This window comes from Mesocricetus auratus, unplaced genomic scaffold (genome assembly GCF_017639785.1).
Source record: "Mesocricetus auratus isolate SY011 unplaced genomic scaffold, BCM_Maur_2.0 Super-Scaffold_100020, whole genome shotgun sequence".
In the NCBI taxonomy this organism is placed as follows: domain Eukaryota; kingdom Metazoa; phylum Chordata; class Mammalia; order Rodentia; family Cricetidae; genus Mesocricetus; species Mesocricetus auratus.
In genome coordinates this window covers 12,450,275-12,470,935 of record NW_024429201.1, presented here as the reverse complement: position 1 = coordinate 12,470,935, position 20,661 = coordinate 12,450,275, and the positions used below count along the sequence as shown (strand labels likewise).

General features: G+C 36.0%; 2 protein-coding genes across 4 annotated transcripts in view; both read right to left on the bottom strand.

Annotated features, from left to right (window-relative positions):
* Ipo11 (importin 11) overlaps positions 1–20,661 on the bottom strand; it is a 138,766-nt gene that overhangs the window by 42,021 nt on the left and 76,084 nt on the right. For 2 of the 3 annotated variants that reach the window (XM_040728879.1, XM_040728880.1), the window contains 3 exons: positions 14,268–14,363; positions 13,072–13,185; positions 10,243–10,364 (listed from right to left, as the gene is read on the bottom strand). In XM_040728879.1, the coding sequence (XP_040584813.1) occupies positions 10,243–10,364; positions 13,072–13,185; positions 14,268–14,363 (332 nt within the window). Of the gene's footprint in view, positions 1–3,408; positions 3,543–10,242; positions 10,365–13,071; positions 13,186–14,267; positions 14,364–20,661 lie in introns of those variants that run through there. The other variant, XM_040728881.1, reaches the window with a different exon arrangement.
* Positions 2,548–3,394, bottom strand: Lrrc70 (leucine rich repeat containing 70). Its single transcript, XM_040728882.1, has one exon. The coding sequence runs from the start codon at positions 3,392–3,394 to the stop codon at positions 2,693–2,695; it is 702 nt and encodes a 233-aa protein (XP_040584816.1). The 3' UTR covers positions 2,548–2,692.

Genomic DNA, 20,661 nt, shown 5'->3' with positions numbered 1-20,661 from the left:
CTGCCCTTCCAGAGAACATGGGTTCAATTCCCAGCAACCACACGATGGCTCACAACCATCTGTAATGAGATCTGATGCCCTCTTCTGCCCTGTGGGGATACACACAGGCAGAACCCTAATAAATCAATCTTTAAAAAAGAAAGTCTAACTTAAATTTTAAAAGGTTTAAAGGGGGGGGGGAGGAAAAAGAAAATGCCTCAGGACAAAAAGAAAAAAAACAAAACAAAATATTCAGTCACAAATAATGAAATAAAATAAAGGGGTTTTGTTTGTTTTACTATAATCACCCCTCCCACCCTGAAATCATAAGCTAGGCAGAAAGAACTAAGCAATGAACACTCTGGAGTGGGTGCAGAAGAGGTTACAATTATCATCTTTTGTAAGTGAATGTGTGTCTTGCATGCAGAGGACAGAGGGCAACCTCAGTCATCCATCCTCACCATGCACCCTGAAACAGGATTTCTGGTTATTTTCCACTGTGCATGCCAGGCTAGCTGGCCTAGAAGCTTTCAGGGTTTCTCAGGAGCCCAGCGGTTACACACACTTAATGCTTTACAAGTTCTAAGAATTCAAACCCAGGCCCTTACATTTGCACAGCAAGTACTTTGACCCATCACCACTTTTTAATGCATCTTAAACCAACTACTCAGATCCTTCTCCGGTTTTCTCTCAAATACCTTTATGCAGTGGTTCTCAACACACAGTTTCCCAACCATCAGTATCAGTAAACTTGTTAAAACTGAAAACTAGACAGGCATGGTGCCACAGACCTTTAATCTACATAGTCTGTCTCAAAAGAAAACAGCACCTGAAAACCTACAGGCCTGTTTCACACCCACTCACTCTGAGAGAGACGAGGGTGGTAGAAACAGGGCAGGGATACGACTCCTAGGTGGATCCGAGATTGAGAAGTCACAAAAGGCATTGTACAATACAGAACCTTCTTATAAATATTCCCATTTTAAGCTAAAATTATCACTGGGTTAACACCTCTGAGTGCTTTAGAACAATACCATAATAGAGGCCATACATAGTGTGGTTTGTGATTCGGGTTCACTATTACCTGTCACAAATGCTTACTACTTGTTTAATATATGTGTACTATTATAGAAAATCATGACATTAATTTCCATTAATAAATATCTATATTAAAGAGCCTAAAAGTTAACATCCTAATCTTCTTTGCTTGCTTGTTTTTCAAAATTATAGCCTAAGTGCTTATGGTTTTGGCAGCAAGTGTTTACTTTCAAAGTATTAGATGATAAAATGTGAACTGCCTTTACCAGATAAACCTTGATCCTGAACACCCACTTGCCAGGTATTTACACATGAACATCAAATACACATGAATCTCAAATTCTATCAATTCAAAAATGAATCAGATTGGCTCACTCACCTCCCCCTTATTCCAAACTGTAGCACGGATTGCCTATGGCAAAAGCAGAACATTTCTGTTTCACCTTTACCTGCCATGCCTCAATCAATCACCTTTGACTTCCAGAGTAACTCTTGACACCCATCCTACCCACCATTACTCTAGGCCTCCTCCTGTATCTCCACATGGGCTAATGGTTCTACTTCCTAACCAGCTAATTTTGTTCCTTCCATAAAAAGTGAACATTTTATACAACAAGTTGAATTCCATAGCATCTCTCCACTGCTTAAATTCCTCAAGGGCTCCCTATAAAGCAAAAAATTATAATAGCTTCATCCATTCATCCTCTTTCTTCTGCTTCAAATCTCTTACTATCTATGCAACTCTTAAATATAATGAATTTTAGGTCCTAGAAAACAGTATTCTTTCTTGTTTGTTAATCTTTCTAACATGGTAACTCTCCTGACAGCTCTCTTCACTGAGTTATCTCTATGTTTCTGTTGTTGCCGTTGCTAAGTTTTGGTTTTGACACATGGCCTTACTATGTAACCCTGGGCAGCCTAGAACTCACAGAAACTTACCTGCTTCTGCTGCTTGAGCAAGAAGAGGTATGTGCTACTATGCCCAGAATGACAATTTTAATACATTGCTTATTTTGTTCATAAAGTTATGCTTCATCACCATATATAGCCAAAAGTGCTTCCAAGAACAGTACTTAGTATACTGCATCGTAATCATGTGTTTTCTTCTAGATTCAAGTTCTACCAAGAATAGGAATCATACCTAATTTTTAAAAATTATAATTCTAGTACCTAGGCAGCAACAAAGCAGAAAATTAAAAGCTTCAGCTCAAGTCAAACAGACTTACAACATGTCATAAGTCATGAAAATTACGGAATATTAAACTCTCACTGTTTTCCCTTATGTATAATTTAAAAAGCTTCAGCTCAAGTCAAACAGACTTACAACATGTCATAAGTCATGAAAATTATGGAATATTAAACTCTCACTGTTTTCCCTTATGTATAATTTAAATATAGATAGTACAACCTTACAAGACTTTAGAAATAAACATTATTTGTGACATACGATATATTTCACATGATGTTCAGTACTCAGAAAGTTGGCTGCTTATCCTGTAACAGTATCAAAGAAAATATATGTAGAATAAATACACTTTATTCAATTTACTAATAAACATTTTAATAATCCTAACATCATATAATTTATGTTTCTAAGTATATAATTCTATAAGAAGGATTAAATTTTATGCCCACATGGCACTACAGGGTTTTTTATAGTCAATATTTAGTTGAGTCATAAAGCAGAATGTTCAAAGAGAATGACCTGTGCCTCGCTTTCAGGAACACATTGTTTATGAAGCCCAATCTCCTGCAAGCCAGGACTTTCCAAAGAGTGTGGGGAGGCATTACAAATTGAGGCCGTTACATTATACCTTGCTGACTGATAAAAGCTGTAATACTCAAGTCTATTTTCCACTGAGTTTTCTAGTGCCTTTACTTTTTGTTTAAACTGAATAACTTTGTAGATCAAAAAAATGATTATAACACAAGCTAAGATGAAAAAAGCTAGCAAAATGTCGAATGCCTCATTCAACTTCTCAACTTCTTGGGTACAAATTAGAGATGTTTTTCCTGGCACAGAAGAGGCATCAGTTGGTAGAGCACTGTTTTTTTCCGAGTTCAAGTTAACGGAAGTAAGCTGTATTTGCACAGGTATAACTGCAGTCGTCTCTAATGCATTACCCAGTGCATTCTCTTGAAAAAACCTACTGGCAGATGAAGCACGAATCCGCTCCCAGATGGTAATGCTCTCAGTCACAGTGTTTTCCAAATGTTTCCCACTGGTGGTTACTTTATGCCAGGCCATCATTAGTGCAGTGGTCTCGTGATGAATGTGAAGAGATTTGACAGCCCAAGTTCTGGATATATTTGTCGAAGGTAAAATGCAATTTGTAACGTTGGTCCATTTAATATACCATAATGCTGTGCCACACATAGATAGGGGGTTCTGACAATAGATGCTCACAGCAATGACTCAAGAGGCCAGCCAGTCCTGAAGACTCAAAAGTTTGCATTCACAAAATTGGAATTTCCCTGAAGATGAGTCAATGAAGACAATGGCTTAGGGACCCTTGGATGTAATTCTGTAAGATTATTAAATGATAGATTAAGAATCTTCAAAGATACGCTCATATTTTAAATGATAATGAAATATGACTGCTCAGATTACTGTTTCTAACTTAAGATAAATTCCTTAACAAGCTAAATGTTTAAAATTTCTAAATAATTACCAATTAAGATCAAATATTTAAGACTATTAATTTTACTAAATATCCCTAGTAACATTATAATCTTACATGCTTTAGGAGGATACTTTGCATCGATAACTTTTAAATGCAAAGAGCTGTCATGTTTCAAAAGGTCAACAAGATAAAGACAGTCTCAAGTACATTTAACAGTAGTTTTGTTGAATTACTACTTTCCAGATAAAAATAATCAAGGGATACAAGATGTTGAAACTCTGAGATCTACATCCTTATATTTTTATTGTTCAATAATCAAGAATCTGTGAACAACTGTACTACTGCCAAACATAGTGAGGCAAGTCTTTCACAGATGCAGACACTGAGCTAAATCCAGATCATTAAACAATCTTCTTGAAACAAAAGACACCCAATTAGATTGTAAATACAAATCATGAAGATATGACAGTCCCTTAAATATTTCCGACTCTAAGCATTTTATAAAACTGCTTAGCAACAGAAAATAATGACCTAACTGAACAAAGTCTTTTAGATATTCAGACACAATATCCAAATATAATGCTGCAAAAGAATTAAGTACTGTTAGTTCACTTTCATTTACATGAGGCATTATTCCCAGTTACAGAAAAACTGTACTTGTAGGGAAATTCTAAGGAGTATGAAAGGCCTGTGTTAGTCTGTAAAGAAACAAATATCCTAGTAATCCTTTAGACAATAACAATACAAAAAAGCAGGTAACAATCATTACTAAATATAGGCAGAGAAAATGATAATCCACATGTAACCCAGTCTAATCGTTTTTATATAAAAATTGACTTAAAAAACAAAACTTTAAATTATCAGAAAAGTCTTAAAACAGAAATCTCAAAATACCAAAACTTTGGTAATCTATTTAAACTAGGATTAGCTAAACACATGTGTTAACTCACATTATGAAAGAAAGTATTCCACAATAAACATTCGGAACAGAATTGCTAACACTGCAATGAAACCCACTCTTTAGCAAAAATAATTCAAACTCCATAAACTGAAAAATGTTTGCTAAAATATACTATTAACAACAAACAGCAAATGATGGTAGGCTAACAATTTTTGAATACATGCCCCACAATCTACATGAAACCTAACATCAAATAGCAATTTATGAAAATAGGAACACTATAGAAAATTCAAGTTGTAGTTTTTCAAAAAAAATAATCTCAGCTAAAAGTCTGTACTTAAATAATCTTACCAAGAAATAGGAAACCACATCACCACTTGGCTTACTTAAGCAAAGACTTTTGTTTTAACCATGAAGAGCACCATCCCTTTACGCAATTTCTTTCTGGGATACTACTGACCTCCAACATGCCACCTCTTTTGAATTTTAAAGTCACAGCTTGCTCAGGAAACGCCACTCTTCACACTGGTTCCTCTACAGTCAATGCGTAAAATGGGGTTGCCATGGATACAGGAAACTGAGAGACAGGAAGTAAGTTTATCTGTGCTTCAAAAGTATTGTTGAAAGGAAATCTCAGGAACGTATTTTTTTTTCCAGAGTGCATTCAGTTTTCCTAATATATATGCCTAACTAGTTCCTACAACTTGAAAGAGGTTTTTAAAACCAGATGCTTGAAAAGTTGAGGTATTCAAAATAAAACTAAGAACTTTTCAGTTATCAAGAACACATTGTGTGTGTTTGCTTGTGCATACATGCACCTCTGCATGTGTGTATGAAGGCCAGACATTGACATCAATGCCCTACTCTATTATTTCCAACTTACTTTTTAAGCCAGGTTCTCATACTGAACTTGGAGCTCATTGACTGAGATCCAGAGACAGTCTCCACTTCCCAGAGATAGGATTACAGACCTGCACCACCAAACCTGGATTTTTAAAATGGGTATTAGGGATCTGAACTCAGGGTCTCCTGCTTGCCAGACAAGCAAGCACATTGCTGACAGATATGTTCCCAGCTCAACAATACAATTATTAACTAGAAAAAGCACACTGAAAAAAAAGTATATAAAATAATACAATTTTTAAGAATTTGTTGTCTTCATCTTTCTTTTGTTTGTCTGTCTGTTTTTGGACAGGGTCTCACACTATGTAGCCTGGGCCAGCCTGGAACTCTCTATGTAGACCAGGCTTGCCTTGAACTCATAAAGAGCTGCCTGCCTCTGCCACATGAGTCTGACATTAAAGACATGGACTACTATATCAAGAATTAAACATTGAAAATGTTGAAATGCAATAACATTTTTACTTTTAAATACTTATTGAAGATTTAAAAACAGCATATAAAATCAACCAATAATTTAGAATAATGAAGTACTAATATATTATGCTCTGAGATTTTGCTTAAATTTTTGAAAACATTTTTGTGTGTAAAAATACTGATTACTATCAATTAGTACCTGAAGACATTGAGGCATGTGCCCTGGGTTGGGGGATAATATAAAGTTCCTTACCAAATTATTAACCTAAGTTATCTCTGCATAAAGAGTTAGGGAGCAGAGACTGGGAGGTGACTAAGCAGGTAAAGTGCTTATCGTGCAAGCTTGAGGATCTAAGCTGGGGTCACTAGCACCACGTGAGAAAAGCTGAGTGTGGCTGTACGTAGGAAGACAGAGACAAGAGAAAGCTTGCTGGTCAGCCATCCAACCCAAATCAGTGATCTATAGACTCAGTGAAAGGAGGAAGACATCCAAAATTGAACTCTGACTTTCATACTCATGTGTACATATGTGTACATGTACCCACACACATGTATATAGGTACACACACACACACTGAGTTGGGGAAGAGTAAAGAGACTCCCGAATTGCTTTTCACTCTTTATAAATGTCAGAATTAGTTTAAATACTTTAGCATAAAAAGGAATCTGAATCTAGCATTTTTTTTTTTATTTAAATAGAGTTTTAGGGGCCAGACAGACAAGTCAGCACATAAAAGCAATTGGCATACGAGCCTGGTGACCTGGTTGGATCCCAGAATACATATAGAAAAAGACAGATGTAGTGGTATGCGTCTGCAATCTCAGCACTTCTATACTGAGATGGGAGATGGAAACTAGGGAATCATCTAGAAGCTTTCAAGTCAGCTAACCTGAAGTACACAGCATGGCAGAAAAAAAAAAAAGAAGACAACGACTCTGCCTCAACAAGGTGAAAGGAGAGAAACAACTCTCAAAAACTGTCTTGTAACCTCAATATATATACTTGCCCCCTCACACAAGTAAATAAATAACATATTTATAGAGCTGAATAAAATTGTTACACATTGTTTAGCCATTGATTTCTGACTTTTATCAATATATTTTTTAAATATTTTCAGTAACATACAAAGTGGCAGGAGCACTATACACACTAGTTTCAATTAAATCATACAAATCAAGCATGAAAGAGTTAAAAGACAAGTCTATTAAATTCAAAATAAAGGAGAGAAACACAAGGTGAGAACCACATTAGTTTCTCTCCCCTCCATCACCTTTCCAATTCACTGATTTCTCTTTATTGACTTAACCACAAATTTCAGGGGTGGAAAGTGTCACTTATTAAGTCAATTCGCTTTCAGTAACTATAAATAACCTTTATGAAATTACATAAGATTATTGAATTCTACCAAAAGAAACTTGTTCTTAAGTTAGTGCAGTATTATAATTTAATTTTTCCGAACAGCAACATGTCCTTTGTAACATTCCTTAAAATACAATCCCTAAGTAGAAAATTTAAACAAAATGCCCACAGAAACAAAACAACTTTCTGTGTCTCCACAAACTGATTTAAGTTCAGCTAGAACTTAAATCCCAGCTAGGGCAGGGAGATGGCAGAGCAGGTAGAGGCATCCACCACCAAGAAGAGCATTCAGTTCACAGGACCCATATTGTAGATGGAGAGAACCAATTTCCAAGCTGTCTTCTCACATCTTACACACACAATGGCACAAAAAAATAAATTTAATTTATTAAAAGCCTAAGACATACTGCCTTTGTAAATGCCAAATCCAACATTACTGTTTGTCTACACAAGCAGAGTATTTAAATATCCCTTTGAAAATAACATCACCATGCAGCAGAAATAATTTGGTGATGCAGAAATATTAGGCACTCAATAATTTAAGAACAAGTTTCTTTTGGTAGGATACAATATTTTCAAAAATGAGTATTAAATATATGTATTTTACATTCCAAAACATAAATATAGCAGCATAAACTGTAGCATTAATAAAAACAAGAAATTTCCACTAGCTCCTTAATATGAGTTGATAACACAATTAACATATGTGAAGGATGCACCAAATAGATGAATTATTTCAACGGCAACATCAATGCTTTAAAAGATGCATTATTCTTAGCCTGACTTTACAGTTAAATAACTCATTTATTAGTCGCACAGCGATAGGAGGTCTGAACCTGGACATCGGGATTTTTAAACACCAAAGTATATATGCTTACAAATGATTTTCTTGGCATTCATATTATTCAGTCTGTAAACAACAATCAATCGTGGGTGGCAAAACTTCTTAGAAGAGACTTCTTGGGGGAAGGTGATGGAACCACAAGGGACAATGTCCTTAGAAGGGACTAAGGTAGTTAGTTCTTTTGGACCACCAATTAGTTCCTATGAGAATGAGTTGCTAAAGAAAGAACAAGTTGAAAAAGCTAGACATTAAGCTCAGTGTAGAACACTCACCTAGCATGTTCGAGGCTCAGGATTCTAGCCCCAAGAAAGTACAAAAAGAAAAACAAAACAAAGGCAGGTGACTCTTGCCTCAAAATCTTCCTCTTAGACTCAATGATTCATGAAATAAAAATACTACAAAAGACTCATTTTACTTCAAAAGATGAAATGGAGGTATATCCTCAAGTACATCATGTACTTGCAAGAAAATGGCCTTATATCCTTAGTATGATTTAAAAAAAAACAAAATGAATGCATTTTTTAAATAAAGATTTAAGTCTACAGAGCTAAACATTCACTTACAAACAATGAGGGTAGTCAAATCACCACTCATGAGGCAGAAGACAGAAAGAAGAGGGTCTCCAAGATTTGGAACTTCCAGCTTCCTAGCTACACTATGAGCCAATTCAGAACCTGTTTCTTTTTATAAAGCACCTATCCTTGATGTTTTTCCTTAATTATACAAAAAATATTGCTCTTTGGAACCTAGTTTTCCACCTTAAAATACTGCTAATCTAATGTATTAAAAAGCACCCAAACATCCAGCAGCCAAGAGGAACATATGGGGAGCAATGCCAGCCTGGTTCACAAACTGAGTTTGAGACCAGCCAGAGCTACATAGTCAGACACAATCTTCAAACAAATGAACATACAAAAGAAGGAGAAGAAAGAAAAAAGACAAAACTTTTAAGAAGTTTATAAAAGTATAGAATGACTTGGGAAATTCTTAAATTAAAATAAATCCCCAAGTACAACACTGCAAACACTATTTTGCAGTAAGAATTATAGATGAAAGTATACCCAATCAAAGCAGTGCAGCTAACTGACTACAGAGCATTCTCTAAGAAAGCAAGACACCATGTGCACGCATTTTGCTGCTTTGCTAACCCCTGTTAAACCACTCAACTAACTTACATTAACTACTCCCCAACTGTGGCATACCTGAAGTTAAAACAAAGGAAATTCAAATCCTTAAAGCACTTCATTACCTCAAAGAACATGTCTGTATGGAGCTCTTAAAAATCCATATAATAAATGTTAGAAAACGAATCATCAATTCAGACAGCAAATACCAAATGACTACTATTATTTGTTTCTACAAGTTATAGTTTTGGTTTAACCTATGCCTTTTAAGGAAAAGTCTTTTGAAAACATTAAAAGAAGGTATACATAAATAAGCCCAGATATTATTTGCATTAAGAAATTCAGCACAAGGAAATATTACCCTCTATGTGTAAATAATATAAGCCTTTTAAAAAGGCAGAGAAATTAAAACTAAACATTAGAATTTGAAAATCATTTTAGCTAAGAAACTGTTTAACATAAAGAACACAGGACGTTGTACTGAACTACAAAAAAAAAGTGCACTCACGCCATCAATTTATCATTAAGTAATGATTCTCTAAAAACCCCCTAAAATATAAAGATCTAAGATATTGGAATCATATTTCTTATACAGTACAAGTCTACAGAATTGCCTTTATGTCTTAAAAACTCCAAAGTAAAATAGGGAGTAAGGGTTTCCTGGAAGAGTGACTATAGCAGGAAAAATGGCCAAAAACCAAAAAACAAAACAAAACAAACCAAGAAACTTTTCTTCCATAAACTGAGTTGTAACCTGAGAACTTGTCATCTGTCACCATTCATTCTTGGGCTCAGAAGCACGCTTCTTGGGCATTCAAAGACAACCGAATAATTATGTATTCTTGCCTTAGCCTCCAGAATGCTGAGATTCAGTGCTTAAGAGCACTGGCTGCTCTTCCAGAGGACCTGGATTCCTACACCACACCCTCTTCTGGCCTCTAAGGGCACCACATGTACTATGAACATACACATATGCAGGCAAAACACCCATAAAATAAATGTATATATATGAAAGAAAGAAAACAAAAAGAGAAACCAACTTGTCATTTCCTTACCTATTATCAGAAGGCAGAAGAGAAAGTAAAGCCAAAGCTGAAAGCTTCTTCCTTTCAGGCTGTGTGATGTTGTCCACTCGATCAACCCACATCTCAATCACATTCCCTAAAAGCTGGTCCATCTGGAAGAAAGATGACATCTCACAATATCTGAAATTTTACTTGCACATGAACCAGTGCTGCTGACATCTACAACCTAAGACATGGTTAGAGTTCAATTAGACAAAAAACTGATGGGAAAAGATAAAAACTGACTCCAATTTACCATGAGAGACAAAGAAATGTATTAAAAACCCATATGCTGCCAAAGAGTGATTTGAGTAACATTATTTAATAAATCAATCAAGACCATTTTTCCTAGAACACTGTGAAAAAGTCACATATTTGTAATTAGATGACAAGTTTTTTTCAACTGAGGGATTACTGTTCAATGTTCTGTAATTTGCCAGTCTGGTTTGCTATACCTCCTTTCAGAGGACCAGAGTGGCTGCAATCCCAACCTGCTGAACATCAAAGAAAAAGAAGTAAATCACTTTCTGTAACAGTTATAGAAAACAGTGAAACTAAAGGAAAACTAAACACACAGTATTGGTCCAATGTGCTGACTCAGCAAGGCGAAGGCGATTACAGATGTGTCCTAACTGCTGTGAAAAGTATCTTGTCGGTTTGATTAATTAAACGATCTATTTATCAGGTTTATTTATAAATACCTTTCTACTTCTATCACCTTTGGAGAAATAAGTACTTAATGGCAAACCTCTACCTTAAACATCCAGTCACATTAAAATCAACCTTATATACCTATTCTTTTCTACTTTAAGATTGCTACATTTTTCCTAGTTAACAGTCATTCTATTTCTAATTAACAGGCAAGCAGTTACTGGTTGAAAATCTTTTTTTTACGTTTGAATTTCCTAAATTATGTTTTACACCTGAGATGGCACAGTAACTCAAAGAATACTTAAAATGACTGAAATGGGTGCAGCTTCAAGAACTCAGCTCAGCTCAGTTCCCAGTTCAAACACTGCAATCCTCTTCCTAATCCCTATCCAAAAAGTATGACCCAGAGTCACGGTGGAACAGGAAATTAAGGTGAGTGTATCTCATACAATATCATGATTTAAGAATTTGAGACGTGGCCAACAGGGAAACACATTTTCATTTGTCAGTAATTGTGCCACTTATTTTAAAATTATGTGTGCATGCATGTGTCTGTGTGGGGGCTTGTGCACATGTACACAGATCCTGAGAGAAGCAGGAAAGGGCCCTTGATTCCCAGAGTTGGAATAGCAGGTAGCTGTGAGCCACCAGTGTGGGAGATGGGACTGAACTGATGAGGCCCTCGGCATGAGCAGTGTACACTCTTAATCATTGAGCCATCTCTCTGGGCCAGGTATACTATTTCTAATAGTTACTAAGGTATTAGGACATAAATTCATATGATGGTGTTTAAACTTTATAACTAGAACAGTTGACTTTAGGTTTACAAGCACTGTAAAATTATTACTCTGATACTGGATCAAGACAGTTTAGTTCATACCATCATGTCTTCAATTCATATTTAATTTGAAAACAAACAGTACACATGCTGAACAGAAGTTTACTGGAACATATAGTAAGCAAAATTTAAAAAGCAAATCACAACCATTATAAAATTATCTATGCAGTTTTACTATTAAAACCAAGTATTTCAATGTAATTTTATTTAAAACACATTTCATTTATTATAAAAATACTTAATAATCAGCAACATTTAATAGTAAGCTGTGCGGCAGGGAACTTACTCAATTTGGGTAAGAGGAGTCAGCAAGTGTTTCTTGTAAAGGGTCAAGGAACAAGCATTTCAGCTTTGTGGGCCACTATAGCCCCAGTAACAATTACTCAATTCCCCAAATCACACGCAAACAATATGTAAACAAATGACACTGCCATTTGTCCTCACACAAAAAAGCTTGACTTTCATGTCAGTATATATTACAATGTTTTTGGTTTTTGAGCTGAAAATAAATATATAACGTATTCTTATTTCATGGCCTTTATAAAAATCAAAGATTGCACCTGACACACAGGCCATTGCTCAGTCATGATACATACATGGGCCCAGAATTAGGATGAGCACCCAAGGAGCAGAGGGCACAAAATTTTACAAAGTATTCACTCATGGTATTTCCCCTAGCAAGTCGCTGAAACAAAGGCTGGGATCTCAAATTTGTGGTTCAGTTCTTCACAGCAAAATTTCCACTTGCTTATCCTGATCTCCCCAAATTAGATTTGTTTCCAACATAAGTCAAAAGATTTCATCAACTGTCCCCTACAATCTAAAGACATGGCTCAAATATGCTCTGTCTTCCACATCTCCTAAGCATGAACTGATTAATGACTGAAAACATCAAATTGTTACAGAATATCACAGACAGTAGTCACAAGTAACTAAGGCACTGAAGAACCTCTTCAACCTCAACTAAGTAGATTGTTTCAACTACAATATTATGAAAACAGAAACGTCCTCAATCAATGGCTTTAAATTAAATCATTAAAGGAATAAAACACTATAGTCACAAACAAATCAAAATTCTATTCTATAGCTAAGTAAAAATTAAATCATTCATTTTGGATGAAAACAAATTTTAAGACTTTGACCTGCTATTTACAGGACCACTGTTCTTTCTCCTACTCCAAGCAACAAGAAAAACTCAAATTGTTAAAAGATTTATAATGTAAGGATATCAATGTTTCAAAGAACTTATATCAAAATTCACTATTTCATCAACTGTCTTCAGTACACATGTGGCCACAAACTTCCTTAAATTTAAGCACACAGACTCTTACCTCCTGATTAAACTCATGTGACATCTTATTAAGAAGTGAAGAAAAGAAACTGGTATTTTGTAGTAAGACTCGACCCATAACAGCAAGATAGATGGACATCACTACTGGATACCTCTGCACAATTAAAATATAGGTCATATAAAATTGTGTTACAGTACAATTATAATAGAAAAAATCAATAGTACAGTATCAACAGAATAAAAATAACTTTCCCTTGTGGGAAATAAAATAACACTCTCCTCTGTGTTGCTCTATGCAGTGTCAACTATCAATATTTCTTGAGTTCTCACAAAATTTCTACATAATTATAGACTATACATATATGTGTATTATACATTCATTATAATGAATAATTTATTTACGAATACTTATATCACTATCTCTACTGTTACAGATTATTTAGGAAGTGAAATTAGGGACTGGAGAGAGAGTTCACTGGGTAAAGTATTTGTTATACACGCATAAAGATGGGAGCTTGTTCACAAGGCAGTCTAGCCAAATGATAAACCAAGTTCAGAGAGAGAAATCCAACCTCAAAAAATAAAGTGGAGAGTAATTAGGAAGAGACTCAACACAATCTTGGACTCTATATATGCATGTACACATGCATATACACACGGACAAAAACAGTACCTACAAAACAAAAACAGACAAGAAATCTACAATTTTTTTAATGAGGAAACAAATGGTGAATGATGTAACTATCCTCAAAGTTTACCCAACTAAATATGATCCAATGATAAAGCTTTCTTTTCACAAATATCATGAGGAAAAAAAGATAGTTTTTTCTATGCAAAAGGAGAACAATTAAAACTAGAACCTGGACATGCTTCAAAAGCCTAGTAGTGGCATCCTACTAGGTAGGCTCCTCTGTAAGTACAATAGTTAACAGAATGTTATGAATTCTCCAGATGTTATCAGCCTCTGGCCAGTGACTGAGCAAGCCAGTGGCACAAAGGGCCCGCGTTTCCTGCCCCACTCAGGGCTCCTTTAAACGACAGTGCTTACTATGGTACTACCATGGGTACTAGCAGACACTATCAGCTCAACTTCACCATATGATGCTTTCCCCTAACCGGGCCTGTGTCCTCCTATTAAAAATGTATATAGTAAAGATATACATTCTAAACAAACAAACAAACAAAAACTAGAACGTGGAGCCCAGTGCTATCCCCAGAAGCTTAAAAGAATCTTACCTCGCCTTCAATAACACCTCTGAAAACATAGGGCAGAATTGGTTGAAACATCTGGGGGCCTAATACTGGATTCACTTTAAGGGCATTTTCCACAACCTAAAACCCAGAAAAACACAGGGTAATAATCAAAAGTGCAATGCATTGTTCCACACAAAACGCATATTAGTAAACAAGGCAATAAATTAAGTAACAGATAAACTTGACAACACATTCACGAGATACTCAATATTCTGGCACTAAACACACTTCCACAGAATATTCTATATACACACGGACTTTGGACTCCCACAGAACAATGTGAGGTGCACTCTCACCCTGAACTCTTGGGGAAGGGTCTAGGCCCTGCCCTATATGAAATGACAGACTATGGACACCCCCATGGAGGGCCTCACCCTCCCTGGGGGAATGAGGGGATAACGGGGGGGGGGGGGGAGAGGTTGGGGGAGGGCACGGGAGGAGGGGAGGGAAAGGGAGAGGGACCTGGAACTGACTTGTGAAACAACCTTGTTTCTTATCTAAATTTAAACTGGAAAATAAAAAAAAAAGATTAAAAAAAAGTTATAATTTGATGTAAGTATATAGTATGTAGACAGAGCACTACAATTTGTACTACATTTAATCATACTCTGATAACACAGATACATGTTATGAAGTTCTGACCCTTGTACTATAAATAAGCATCCTTAAAATGCACCCACAGACAGAAGCAGCAAAAGGCATCTCAAATACTCTTCCGTGGTAGTTTTGAGTTTGGTACATTTTGCTTTGGTTGGTTTGTTTTCATTTTCTCTAGCGTTTTGAGAAAGATCTTAGTATGTAGGCCAAGCTGCCCTCAAATTCTTGATTCTGTCTCTGCCACTTCAGCGTTAGTATTACAGGTGTGTCTCACCACATCCAACAAAAGCACTGTTTTTATTAGTGGAAAAACTGTTTGCAACACCAAAACTGTTAAAAATTAATCCACATTTACGTTTATCAATAAACTGTCAGAAGAGGGAATGTTGCATAGATATTTCACCTTAGTGGCTCGTCAGATCAGAAAAAGCTGAAGGCTAAGGGGCACATCATACACCACTTCTCCATTTCTGCCCCCTTAAAAGCAGAGGAGAGAACAGAACCACACACCTTAGAAAGGAAAAAGGCAAAGCCAAAAATATGATGAAAGACAATAAAGACTAAAAGGAAGAAGACAAGAATGCTGGAGGAAGGCCCACTGAAAAGCCCAAGGGCCAGACACATCTAAGTCTTAAAACCAAAAGACCACTGAATGTTCTCTAGAGAATGTAAGTGAGATCGAGGCTAGAACAAAATGGACACATCAGTGTCACACATAATAAAAAAAAAAAAAAAAAAAAATGAGCCATGCTCAGGCAAACCCCTGTAAAGTTCCCGAACAGAGAAAGTGGAGAGTGGCTTTGGAAGACAGGTTTTCAAGGACATTAAGTAATCGAATAGCTGTTGTGTCTAAACATGAAGCTAAAGTGTCTGCCACAGTTTATTGTCTAATACACACAAAGTGTGTGTGTGTGTGTGTTCTTTACTAATAGCCAAGAAATCAAAGGTTAAGTTATACAGAAAGCAATAATCACAGCTGATTACACATCTCACTTTAAGCAGAAAAACAAAAATCTAAAACACTAAATACTGATCTAGCAAGAAAAGTGAGATACCTTTATCTGCATGGAGGTGATTAGGAGTCCTAGATACTTTCTATCATTAATAACTCATGAGGAAAAAGTTTAAAGGTATTCTTTACAGATATGAAGAAATAAACAAACTAATCAGTTACAAGCAACACCAGTGTTATCCCAAATAAGAAGAAATGTCTGGCAAGGGTGTGGCTGAGGCTTTTATAGAAGTCTTGTCTATCTAGTTGACCAAATAATACCCTGCAATACTCATTTTACAGTTAACTAAAAGAGTTCACAGGAATCACTGTACCTTTGTTTCGGAAAATTAACAGCATGAGAAGACTTGTAGTCTTAACAAATATTCCTGCATGCGTTTAGATGATTATGATGCATCCATATAAATCATTCACATATATTAAATACAATCAAACACTTATCATTATACATTTTTTTTGTTTTTTTTTTGTTTTTTTTTTTTTTTTTTTTTTTTGGTTTTTCGAGGTAGGATTTCTCTGCATTGTCTTGGAGGCTGTCCTGGAACTCGCTTTGTAGACCAGGCTGGCCTCCAACTCACAGAGATCCACCTGCCTCTGCCTCCCGAGTGCTGGGATTAAAGGCGTGCGCCACCAACGCCAGGCTTACACTGTTTTTTATATAAACTACATCCAAAATTGTACAAAGGAGCAACAAATATTTCAAGGATAAGTCTTTGAAGTCAAGAAAGTCAGACACCACAACTCTTTTGAAGTATTTTGTAGGTTAGGCATGGTAGTCCTGCATTTGGGACTCAGAAACTGGTTGATCTCTGTGAGTTAGCAATCAGCCTGCTCTACATAGCCAGTTCCAAGCCAGTAAGGCTATACAGTGAGACTTTGTTGCAAAAGCAAAATAACAAAATATTATATAGAAAAATATCATTATCTGACTTTGGGGTGGGGTGCATGGAATACTCATAAGGAAGTTTTAAAAGGAGAACTAGTAACATGAAAAAAACAACTGGAGTAACTATAACATTGTGTTTTGTTTTGGCATGTTGAATTTGAGATGTGGGAAATCACCCAGAACAATTCTGTATTTCTTGTAATGAAAATTGGACCTTAATAGCCCTATTTCTACTATATATGGATATGGTCTCACAATTTTAAATTTTAAAATGATAATGCCAATATTATTAAAAGCAGTAACACTGTAAAAGATCAATTTGGTTTTTCTTTTTCCTATGGTTCTTATGATATAGTCCACCACACTTACTATATAGTGAGTTATTTGAAATATTCTTTTTAGGTGACTGCCAAAATACAACAATAAATACATATACTTTCTTTTAAAGAATAGTTTTGTTGGTTGTTTTAGCATTTAATTTTTGATTTATTATTTTCATCATTTTTTTAAAGTACTACAGATTAGCCCCTTTATTATGTTACATCATGTAAAACATCTATACTGGTCTAAACTCTAGCTTCCAACTTTTTGTCTTCCTGTTTAGTAACTACTTTTATTAACTTGGTTTACTGCTTCATTTCCAGCTTTCTTTCACTCTTTAAAAAGAGGAAAACTCGCCGGGCGTTGGTGGCGCACACCTTTAATCCCAGCACTCGGGAGGCAGAGGCAGGTGGATCTCTGTGAGTTGGAGACCAGCCTGGTCTACAGAGCGAGTTCCAGGACAGCCTCCAAAACAATACAGAGAAACCCTGTCTCGAAAAAACCAAAAGAGGAAAACTCTGGACAATGCTTACATTCTAAAAAATTCACTGTAGAGCTACGAAGTTTTCTTCATTTGAGACTGGCAAAGTATTTCACTGCATGCTTGAACAGTCTTTCAAAGTCAGCACTGTACCAATACAAGCAGAACTTGCTGCACTTTAGTTTTTAATATACTTATTTTCAGAATACACCTACAACAGACTGCTTTTAAACCAAAACTGCAGGTTTTTAACTTCTTCCTAAGACAACATTCTTGATCAGCCTCACACTTAATAAAAATTTGCTAAGAGTGTGGCTCTTCACATGTCTATGCTTACATAACAACTCCAATACCTACTAGCAGTTTGACCTTGGTCAAACCATTTGTTAATCTGTCATTTAAATTTTTTGTCTGCAAAAATGGGGAAAACAACAGAATTATCATCATGTGTACATAAAGACTAAATTTACTCTACATGCTATGTGCTTAGAAACATGTAGGACATCATAAATGTTGGAGTCACATGTTATTAGACATTCAAAACAGTTAATTCAAAACAAAAAAATGAACAAACTAGTTAATTCATCATAAGCCTTATCACAGCAAAGTAAAGGAAACTGGTTTAATAATGCATGAGTATGGCTATAAGAAACAAGATTTCCAAACTCAAAATGGTACACTTGTACAAATGCATCTCAAATTAGTGCTAACGTGTTGAATTTCATTATTTTTATAATATTACGATGGCATGCAGATAACCTGTACTGAGTTAAAGAGTAAAGTCTATTTTTGCTCTAAACTACTGACTCCTGATACAGGGATACTGGTCTTTCTGTCTAATTTTCTTAAAAGTATAATTTCCTACTTCAAAAAATAAAGAAGCTACTTAAAATCACCATCAGAAATTAGTGTAATGGTGACATTTAGTCAAAAATATATGAAGACTGTTGTTATAGCATGCTACATTAAGAAATAGAATCTAGCCAGACATGGTGGCACACAACTTTAAGTCCTGCATTTGAGAGGCAGAGGCAAGAGTATCTTTGTGAGTTCAAGGCCAGATTGGTTTATATACCAAATTCCAGGACAGCCAGGTTTACATAGAGAGAACCTACCTTAAAAAAAAGAAAAGAAAAGAAAAAAAAGAAGAGAAGAAAAAAGAAGAGAAAAGAAAAGAAAGAGAGAGGGATGATTAGGATCTAGGAGATAACTATTAGAAGCTATAATAGAACTCTGTGAGTTCTCTCGGACTACAAATGCAGGTATAAAATAAACAATCCATTTTTAAAAAAATACCTCTTTACATTAAAAACTCAAGAGATTTACTTGTGCTAAGTAGTATATTCCTAGTACTTAACAAACACTTATTAAATAAACTTGTTTCTGTAACTTCAAATCAAACAAAGGTTCAACTAACCACAGCAAAATTTTTATTGTTTTAAGCACATATTATCAACACTTCATTATTAAACTCAAGTATTTACTATGAATTAATGAGTAGTAAAAATGGCAATTTTGCCAAAAGTAATCAACAAACTCAATGGTATAACCATTGAAATCCCAGCACTATTCTTCACAAACCTTGAAAGAACAATAATCAACTTTATATCGAAAAACAAAAGACCCAGGATAGCCAAAACCACCCTGTTCAACAAGGCAATGTCCAGAGGCATCACCATCCCTGACTTGAAGCTCTATTGTAAGCTATAGTCCTGAAAACAGCTTGGTATTGGCACAAAAATAGACAGGTAGACCAATGGAATCAAATATAAAACCCTAATATTAACCCACACACATGAACACTTGGTTTTTGACAAAGAAGCTAAAATTATACAATGGAAATAAGAAGGCATCTTCAACAAATGGTGCTGGCATAACTGGATGCTGGCATGTAGAAGACTGCAGATAGATCCATGTCTATCACCATGCACACAACTTAAGTCCAAATGGATCAAAGACCTCAACATAAATTCAGTCACACTGAAACTGTTAGAAGAGAAAGTAGGTGGTACCCTTGAACGAATTGGTACAGGAGACTGCTTCCTGAGCATAACACCAGTAGCACAGACACTGAGATCAACAATTATTAAATGGGACCTGCTGAAGCTGAGAAGCTTCTGCAAGGCAAAGGACACAGTCAGCAAGACAAAAAGGCAGCCCACATAATGGGCACATCTGACAGAAGGCTGATCTCCAAAATCTACAAAGAACTCAAGAAGCAAGTCTCCAAAGCACCAAAGGATCCAATTAAAAAGTGGGCTACAGAACTAAATAGAGAATTCTCAATAGAGGAGTTTAAAATGGCTGAGAGATACTTCAGAAAGTACTCAAAATCACTAGCCATTAGGGAAATGCAAATCTAAACAACTCTGAGATACCATCTTACTCCTGTCAAAATGGCGAAAATGAAAAACTCCAATGACAGTTTGTGCTGGAGAGGATGTGGAAAAAGGGGAACCCTCCTCCACTGCTGGTAGGAGTACCAACTAGTACAGCCACTATGGAAATCAGATTCCTCAGGAAAATGGGTCTGAGTCTACCACAAGACCCAGCAACTCCACTCTTAGGTATATATCCAAAAGATGCCCATTCATTCAACAAGGATGTCTGTTCCACTATGTTCATAGCAGCATTATATGTAATAGCTAGATCCTGGAAGCAACCTAGATGCCCACAACTGAAGAGTAGATAGAGAAAATGTGATACATTTGCACAATGGAGTACTACTCAGCAGTAGTGGAGAGACTACTTTAAATGCCCCTCCCTAATAATGATTTTGACGACTATCTTACATACCACCCTAGAACCTCCATCCAATGACAGATGCAAACAGAGGCAGACACCCACAGCTAAACACTGAACTGAACTCCTGAAACCCTGTGACAGAGAGGGAGGAGTGATGAGTAAAGGGGTCAAGACTGAAATTCAGTCAGAAACAGCTGACCTGAACAAGGGAGAGATCTTGGACCCCAGACTGATGGCTGAGAGGCCAGCATGGGACTGATCCAGACCCCCTGGATGTGCGTGTCAGTGAGGAGACTCAGGCAATCTATGGGTTTTTGGGGTAGTAGATCAGTAT